A 9,665-nucleotide genomic window follows, 5' to 3' on the forward strand; every position below is an offset into this window, starting at 1 on the left:
ATAATTGGATCAAACTTGCTCAAATAAGTGATGATCTCAGAATGCTGAGAAAGCTCCAATTCTTCATTACAGTATAATTTGGACCACGGTAAGGTTTTCCTTAAATGGATTTAAAACTGCGGTTTTTCCTCTGAACATCTAAAGGGTCTTTTTAAAAATAAGAACGACAACAATTAAAGTAAAAAACCCAAACAGTTTTTAAATGCCAAAGTTAATATCATGACCCTTGTTGATTAATGTCGAAGTTTTGTTTTTCTGGATAAAAAAACTGGGGTTAGAACAAAAGAAACCAATATACAGACTTAATGATAATTTGCTAAGATATGCTTTCAAGTTTTTTTGTTTTCTGAATAAAGATTTAAAATACGAGAAGTTCAAACGGTCCACGATACACGGGTCTATGCTTTTACTGCAGAGCAATAGTTACATCTCAATGATTAGAGCAACCATTGCTTATTCTCTTCGCTTCCATATTCTTGATAAGAAACAGTCGGTCACAGGTTCACCGATGTCATAGGAAGACTCAAAGACACAATTTAAAGAAAATGATGATGGAACTTAACATCTTCCTGTGAATAACCAATTTTTACAAGTCTCCACTTTTACATAATATACATGATTTACCTTACCCAGAAGTTGCAATTTGGTGACGAAGATATCTAAACTCACTAGCTGCTGAATCTATGATGTCTGCTAGACCATTGCTGCATCTGGAATTGCCGATGATGTCCGAAGGTAGGCAATACAAGCATAAATCAGTCACCATCATATGCAGGAACCTGCTTCCAAGCTAGCTACAATGAAGAACACGACTCGTAGGCTGAAAATACAGGCTAAATTCCATCTCCATCATATGGTACCCATCGTTCAATTACAACTTTAAACTTCTCATCCCTCTTTCTCACCTATAAAGCCAGTATAATAGACTCAGTAGCAGCCTACATCCAATAGATCAGCAACATAATTCAACTTGAGGAACGGCATGTTCTAAAGCTAACTAGTGAAGCTCTGAGAGTACCTCAACCAGTGGCTTTCCTCCATGAAGCAAAGTATCAACGCTTCTTTCAGTCTGTACAAACCAAAAACTGTATCAAAAACATGCTTGACATAATGATATGACAAAAGAATCAAAGACAGAGAGACTAAAAGTATGTTGCTAAAGCATGCTTAGAAGACAAAAAAACAGCTTTTATGCTCGCGAGTCTTTCTAAAGGATGCATTATATCCACAAGCCATTAGCAACCAAGTCAACAGGATGAGCATGCTTTTCAGAGACGTTATATTTAACAGAGCCAATTTTTGAAAAGATTTGAGCAGTGTGTTCCCCTTCAGGATATGTGCATATGTGTGTGTGTGTGCATCCACGCACGTGCACTTTTGGAGAAACCGTACTGTATTAACAGGAAAGTCAGCAAATACATCAACTGGTGATTACTGAAAGATGCAGAACATGTGTTTCGTTACATAGTTTCCGCAAGAAACATATAAACATATTGCAGGAGGCAAACAAATGGTAAGGTTTCTCTCTACAAATAACAAGAGCTGCTTAGCTAAGTAAGCTGATATGTAAATGCCAAAAAGGAAAAGAACGAAAAATTAAAAAAAACAGTGGAATCATAGAGGGATATGAAAGAATCAAATTTGTAGAATCAAAACTTTTGGTTATGTTCAAGTGCCAAACTGTGTGCAGTTGCCTCCACTAATTTTTTAAAATTTGTTTATTTATGTAGTAGTTATTGAGGTTTGGGACGTGTCAATTAATTTGCCCCTTTGACTTGAAAAACCTACTCATATATAACTTAGTAATGTTTTGTCTTATAACATATGGTAACTTGGCAACATTTCTTCAAGTACGTGAATTGACAGTGGTTTAACCAAAATAAAAAACAAATTTTACAAGTTCATTCATGAAAAAGTAACGAATGAATGAATATCCAGACAATCCAAACCATAAGGCTAGATTAAGAGATGATATATAGCTAGACTAATTTACTAGTAAAAAACAAAACAGAAACCCCTGATCTTTGCTTTCTAGGAAACTCTTGGATGTTATTTTTGATACTGCAAATTCTAATGCGAACACTAATGATGCAAAAGGAATTACAATAAACAATAAATCTAAGCCATAAAATGAAAATTCCTTCTGTTATTTTGAGTAACCAAAAGAAAAAATGATATACCCGATGTGCAACCCAGTAATTTCTTTCTCTCATTTCTATCAAAAATGGAAAAGTTGGAGGAGCTTTGCGTTCAAGAATGCTTTTTTGAGAACCCCTCGCTCGAGCTTCATCATCTCCTAGAGTAACAGTTTGTACCCCACCAACCTGTATAACCAAAAAAGGGAAACATCTTTGACATAATATAAATTTAAATGCAATTCAAAGTTCACCAATCTAGAACCACAAACAAGGTCACCTCCTTGAATAACAGAGTATAAAAGGATAGGTTCTAAACTTCTAATCTTCCAACAAATAGGGAAAAATCTAAAAAAAGTTGCAATAATTTCATCATGAGACATGCATCTTAAGCCAACTGATGGCTATAGCTCATACAACCTTTTTAATCAGCATATAAAAGGTGGCATGCATCATTATCAAACATGAAACCTTTTATTAGTGAAGATCACAGTCGCCTATATCATTCAAGGTATTTTGTTGGTGATTTCTCGTAGAGATTTTCATAAGTTGAAAAATCTCGGGAGTTTAAAAATTTGAAAAAAATATAAATAATAACAAAAAAGATAAGAAAAATCTCGGGAGTTTTGCATTATTTTTCTTCCAAAAATACAAAAGAAACAAGTTTTAAAGGTTTTAAAAATACAAAAGGAACAAAAAATAGGAAATGCAAACTTAAAATATAAAAAAAGAGTTTTTTCCCAAAAATATCGTGATATTATCGTGATAATATCACAATATTTTGTCTTCTGGAGATATTTTGAAATACTGTGAGATATTCCCTTTAATATTGGCTACATTAAAATATCAGTATTTCTCGTGATATTTTCGAAATATCATCGATATTGTGACAGTGGTGCAGATCACCATACTGGTCAGCTATCAGAGAGGTCAATTAGCTTGCATTACTCATGGTCTCCCATGTCAAAATGGATTGCTTTTGCTCTTTAGTTACTATCTCATCTCAGCAGTTGTTAATTATTGCAATGTAGGTGAGAAATGAGAATAGGTCAAAGCTGTATCACAAGGACACTCCATTTTTTCCTCCATACCCGTGTCGACACGGGTTGACACCTGGACACTTTTTACCTTCTCTACATACAAGTTTGTATTTAATTTATAATTATATTTTCAGTTTATAACTTTATTTTCAGTATATAATATATATTTTAGATATAGCATATATATTTAGATTGTTTTGAATTAATTATAAATATATATATATATATATATATATATATATATCCATGTCCCCATACCCACATTTTTTGGAATTGCTGTGTCATACCCTCCGTACCCATACCCATACCCAGGTGACGGATGGTCAAAGTAAATAATTCCAACCCTTGCAAAGGGTTGGTACTGGTATTGAACTGCACAACTATGGACTCACTATATTCTGGGCTATTTATCATATCATCATACTTTTTTTGACTAGCTTCTTGGGATTTCAAATCTGACAGAAGGCCTATTAACAATGCTATTTAACTTCTCAGAAATGAAATAAAATAGTGCATTTTTCATCTTATGAGATCAAAAAATTATTCATTAGTCAACAGCCAAATGCACAATATCAGAGGTTCCAAGCAAAGATATGAAAAACAAACCAGATCAGAAAGTGTGGGATTCTTTATTATATTTTCAATCTTTTCTCCATGTGCAGTACCGATAAGCATCACTCCCCTTTCTGCAATAGAGCGGCAGGCAAGTGCTTCTGCTTCCGTACCAATCTCATCAACAATGACCACCTCAGGCATATGGTTCTCAACTGCTTCAATCATGACTTTATGCTGCATTGATGGTTTTGGAACTTGCATTCTACGTGCACCTCCTATAGCTGCATGGGGAATATCCCCATCACCTCCTATTTCATTGCTAGTATCCACAATCACCTATCTCAATAATCAGGGGAATCTTACGACAAACTTAAGAGGAAACTGAGCGTATAGAACAGAAACCTATAATAGGGAAGTCATTTCAGTTACCACTCTTTTGTGTAATTCATCTGCCAAGACCCGTGCAATCTCGCGCATGACAGTCGTCTTACCTACTCCAGGTCTGAGAGAAAGAACGATTGATAAGCAATCTCAAATTTGGAAGACAAAAATGGTCCTCCATGGCAACACAAGAAGAAAATGAGTGTCTGAACATGACATGAGAATCTACCTTCCAAGGAACAAGATGCTTTCTCTATACTGCAAAAGATCACGAACCATATCAACATGACCAGTGACAGACCGGCCAACTCTGCATGTCAAACCAACAATGAGACCTTTCCTACTCCGAATTGCAGATATCCTGTGTAAAGTTCCTTCTATGCCTGCTCTGTTGTCCCCTCCAAATTCACCAACAGCATTCTCTGCTAACTCTAGGTCTTCCTTTGATACCTATTAGAATCAATTGCCAATTCAAATATTAGTTTGTAAATTGTCTCCTTGCATTTAGGTAAATAGAATAGTTCTTCAAATACATAAATATCATATGAGGCACATAGCAAGGCTTTATTTTGTAGATGCTTGGGACACCTGAAGAGCAGAGAAGTCTCGTACAAATGCACATAAACATATAAATATGCATCATGACTAGATAACATCTTCAGCCAGCTACCAAGCTTGCCCTAGCACTACTCCGAATGGTACTTTGAATGCCGGATACAGGTGTTGATGTTGGTAATTATAGGCGCTAGCTATATGTACACAGAATAGAGAGTTGTTTTGGCTGGACGCATACAAGGCCTATCTCACTTCAGTTTTATGTACAACTTTTAATCTATTAATACAGTAGGAAGAAATCTGCCAAGACCGAAACAATGGAAAAGAAAGGTTAAATGCTAGCAAAGAACCCTATCAGTGTATCTTCCAATGCCATAAAGTCGGCATCAATGACTGAAATGATGCTCGGAAATACCACACTGTGCACTTTCAACATGTTACAAGGCATTAGTAACATGGTCATATGATGCAACACATGGACACTTTAAAGTACTCCACAAATAGCTACCTAGTTAAGATCCTAAAACAAACTCAATATATCTATCAGGTAGGAACTATCTAATTTTGTTTGATGATAAAATCGAACTAATTCAGAATAACTGAGATTACGTCCAAACGAGATTATCATATAATCCTATACGAGAACCAACAAATTAAATATAGGATTTTCGTACAACAGACTGGATTTGTGTCAGATATTTGACCGAGTCTGGATCCATTTAGTTGAATTCAGCAGAACTCTGATTTCCGCTAAATAATTGGATTCAGATTCAGCATGCAATTTTACAACCAAATCGAAATCTGAATGCATATAAAATCTATCCGATTAGCTAGTCTATCCAGATTCAGTATTACATTTCTCCTAATGACTACATCCAAACCGAATCTGACCTATTTACTCCCTACCCACAACACGCAATACCATGATGGTGCAATGATCATCATCAATGTTTACTTTGACACTATTCACAGTAGCTTTCTACGAAGGCATCATTAATACAAAATCATAACATAACAGACATTAACCCTTCAGATTTGTCAGCAGATATGGGTAGTACTAAGACACTCACCTCTGTACTCCGCAAATATTGCCCACCACATTCACCAAGGAAACGTGCTTCTGGAAAACGACCCAAGTCCATTACCACCTAATAATGGCAATTCAGTTCAGCTCGGAGAAAAAGTAAATAGTATTGCAGAACCAAGAACAAGCAATTACCTCCAGAAGCTTATCCCTTCGAGGCTCATTAAGAAGGTTTCCGCGTAGATCTTTGGGCAGAATCTGATTTCAATGCACAAAACTCATCAACCCACGTATCAAATTCATCATTCGAACTCTCGTATGCAACAAAAATGAAAAAAAAAATGTTGGGACTTGGGTGGGGAATTTAGCTGAACTTTCCTTCACACCAGAAGAATTGGGACAGACCAAGCAACAAAAAATTCACAAATATTTGGGTGACTCTCCTCCAAAAGCGTCACCCAAATAGTAGGCGTGCTTCAAAAGATTGGAGTGACTCAGAAACGTGAGATATTGCTTCCCTACCGAACAAATTTTAATTCCCGCAAACTATTGAGCATTCTTCAAAAGCAAAGAAACACACCAACATATGGGTAATTCTACTCTCCACTCATAAAAAAGAAAATTACTGTTCAACACGCTTCGAAAGCAAAGAAACTCAACAACATTCAATAATTCTTTACTCCACACTAAAAAAAAACATTTTTTTGTGAGAAAAAAATTTAAAGTAAAACAAGAAGGAAAGGGAACCGAAGAAGATGAAAGAATAGGTATCTACATCTAGGAGAGCATCTAGATCGTCCTCCACCACTATGAATCCTCCCTCTTGTGAAACACTGATTTTGCGGTTTCGACAATCGTTTGGCAAACGAAGAATATGAGGTAGAGAGGAAGGTTTAGATTTGAAAGCAAGAAACGGAGGGAAAGCCGACGAGGGGCAAGATACTGTAGACGTGAAGCGGCAGGACATAGCCAAAGAAGAAGGCATGCACCCCTTTGGAACACTGATGAGTTTGATGGGCTTCTCTATCGTCTCTGAAGGATATGTACCGCGCACACACACACAGATCCTATCCGAACTGAACCTGAGATATCCGACCATAACTGAACCGCCAACACTTTTTTTTTTTAATTTATATCTAGAAGAAACCGCACTTGACAGGAAGACCTGGTCGCACTGGTTTAGCCCGCTATACCTGCAATCATCTTGCCGGGGGTGTCTTACACCAATGCTAAGACCCCTCCCCCTGGGAAGCAGATCAGCTCATGCCGACATCGTGGCCATCCGATTTGTATTTTTAAAAAGTCAACAAAACCACGTGGCATTCATCCAAAATGCAAAGAGACGGCCACGATGCATGAGCAAATTTGCGTTGGTATAGCGGGCTAAAATCCAGCATGACCTGATGTGCTTCCCTCCCTCTGGGCAAGAAGGTGTTGTGTGTTCTCCCCCGAAATACAAATTTGCGTGTTTTGGTGTGTGCAGAAAAATATCTTGGGACCCACAATAATTCATACATCAATGTTACCCCTAACGATTTTATAATAAAACAACATATAAAAAGGTAGATATTCGTTTGACGAAAATGTTCTTCCATAGAATAGATATTTGTGTTGATGAAAATGTCTTCTCTTAAATAGTTTTGCACATTTCTGCGACTCTTATCATTACCTGAGTCAGAGCCCATAAGCTCCTTTAAGGGGACAGTGCCTGAGCTGATGTTTGTGAAGCATATTCTCAAGAGTGCACCATTGCTAAAGTCTCTAAGAATTAGCCTCAGTCTGATAAAAATAGTGCAGTGGGCTGCCATTACTAATGAGCTCGTTTACTTGGAGAGGATGTATCATCAGCTGCACATAGAATCACTTTGCAGCAGAAAATAACTCGATGATGAACGATATTGATGTTTTTGTGATCTCTTTTATAAAAATGGGAGTCTCTAAAAGATAGATATGCGTTTGACGAAAATGTTCTCCCATAAATAGCTTTCCACATTCCCGCGAGTCTACGTTATGGATCACCCTTTGACAACGCAATCTTTGATATGATTTCTACTGTAAATTGTTACTCTCTGATATGAATTATACTGTAAATCGCTACTCTCTAATTTGATTTATACTATAAATCGCTACTCTCTGATCTGATTTATATTGTAAATTGCTACTCTCTGATCTGATTTGCACTGTAAATCGCTATTCTCTGATCTTATTTATACTGTAAATCGCTACTCTCTGATCTGATTTATATTGTAAATTGTTATTCTTTAATCTGATTTCTACTGTAAATCTTTACTCTCTGATCTAATCTCTATTGTAAATCGCTACTCTCTGTCTTCTCAGTTCGATGTTGTCACCATTATCTCTTCTGTAAATCGCTATTATTTATCTACTCAGTTCGACGCTTGCACCATGATATCATGATGAACAATAGACAAAATATTGATTCCTCTAGTAGTTCAACTATTTCTCACGAGCAAACGACGACAAAGGGTGCTCTGATGACAATAGATGATGGTAAAGGGTGCTCTGATGACAGCAGACGATGACAAAAGGTGCTCCGGCGGCAGCAAACGACGACAAATGGTGCATCATCAAAGGGAGCTCCTATTACAGTAGATGGTGCATTGTCAAAGGGTGATCCAAAACGTTTAGGGTGAAATATTGCGAGGAGCTCCTGTTACAGCAAAGGAGTTTACTGCTTAGGGCAAAAACATAACGTTTGGACTTTAAAGAGTTAAGATCATCCTCCATTTTCTGGATGGAGGACATTTTTGTTCTTTTCTAGAATCGTCATTTCATGGCGGGAATGACGAGAAAGGGTACTTAAGTCTTTGCAACCGCACCAGACTCTGATGCTAACTGATGCTGATACACATGGGGATACAAGCTCCACGTGCTTACATACGTGGCACTCATTCGAACCCCCGAAGATGCACCTGCATGTTCGGGGGGGAGGGACATATAACCTGCTTCGCCCTGAGGCCTATGCTGGGTGTCTGAACCACCTACGTTAAAATTCTTTCTCAAAGAGGACAAAAAACATTTTTTTAAAATACATGCCAAGCTTTAAATCGCTCAATTGTGGATCCAATTTTACTGTAGCAGGAGTTCAAGTCTATGTTTAGAAGTCTTGTATTGAGAAGAAAACAAGGTTTCCATGTGTTGCCAAAACAACGAGTTGAGATTTATGGTATTTTCAATTTCCCAAAGATGTTTTGGTGTTTATTATGAATTTGAGCACAAGTTTCCTTTCTATCCACGCATCAAGCTTCTTTCTATTTCATTAGTAGGTATTGGTGTTCACGTTGTTGTCTTCATGATAGTCACTTTAATTATTATTTTATAATCAATAAATAAATTTTTTTACAAAAATAAAATGAACAAATTAGTGATTAAAAAATCATTTTTATAACAACTAACAAAAGTAGGCATCAACTCTTTATAATAAAAATAATATCAAATATTGCAAACACTTAATCATATGTATTGCAAAAAGATGTTTTTCAGTTTGTTTTTTTATTTTATTTGCAAGATAAAAATACGAGAAGGCAATGAAAGCTCACAAGAAAGATAAAGGAAATAATATATATTTATTAAAATAGAGACAAAAGATTCATTATTATACTTTTTTTTTATTTTTATTTTTAAATATAATACAATCATCTAAGCAGGAGATCAATATTAATAGCAATATGTATAATATCCGATGATCATGAAATGATAGGGATAAAAAAATAATTTATACTAAACAAAAAACAAATACTAAAAAAGTAAACATGGCATTGATTGGTTTACTATGGTTTTAATTATGTAAAACATGATAGGACCGTGAACCTTCTGCCAACTTTTAAAAACTCTTCCTCATGTAAATTTTTTCATAAGGGGTTCTATGAAAAAGTATATGCGCATAAGCATGAAGATGTTTGAAATCCATCAATCACTTCTCAGAAACTCTATTCAATAAATTTAATGATAAAA

The 9,665-nt window shown here is 36.0% G+C and overlaps 1 protein-coding gene across 1 annotated transcript; it reads right to left on the minus strand.

The window, feature by feature from the left end:
• Positions 1-373: 373 nt before the first annotated feature.
• LOC149838119 (uncharacterized protein ycf45-like) lies at positions 374-6,798 on the minus strand. Its single transcript, XM_090007591.1, has 9 exons — positions 6,466-6,798; positions 5,886-5,948; positions 5,737-5,814; positions 4,341-4,561; positions 4,160-4,232; positions 3,782-4,066; positions 2,181-2,324; positions 1,019-1,069; positions 374-905 (listed from the first exon to the last, which is right to left on the minus strand). Exons 1-9 carry the CDS (start codon positions 6,787-6,789, stop codon positions 834-836), a joined length of 1,311 nt encoding a protein of 436 aa, XP_089863717.1. The 5' UTR covers positions 6,790-6,798; the 3' UTR covers positions 374-833.
• Between the last annotated feature and the right edge of the window lie 2,867 nt (positions 6,799-9,665).

This window comes from Nuphar pumila, chromosome 5 (genome assembly GCF_984573655.1).
Source record: "Nuphar pumila chromosome 5, dmNupPumi1.hap1.1, whole genome shotgun sequence".
Classification (NCBI taxonomy): Eukaryota; Viridiplantae; Streptophyta; class Magnoliopsida; order Nymphaeales; family Nymphaeaceae; genus Nuphar; species Nuphar pumila.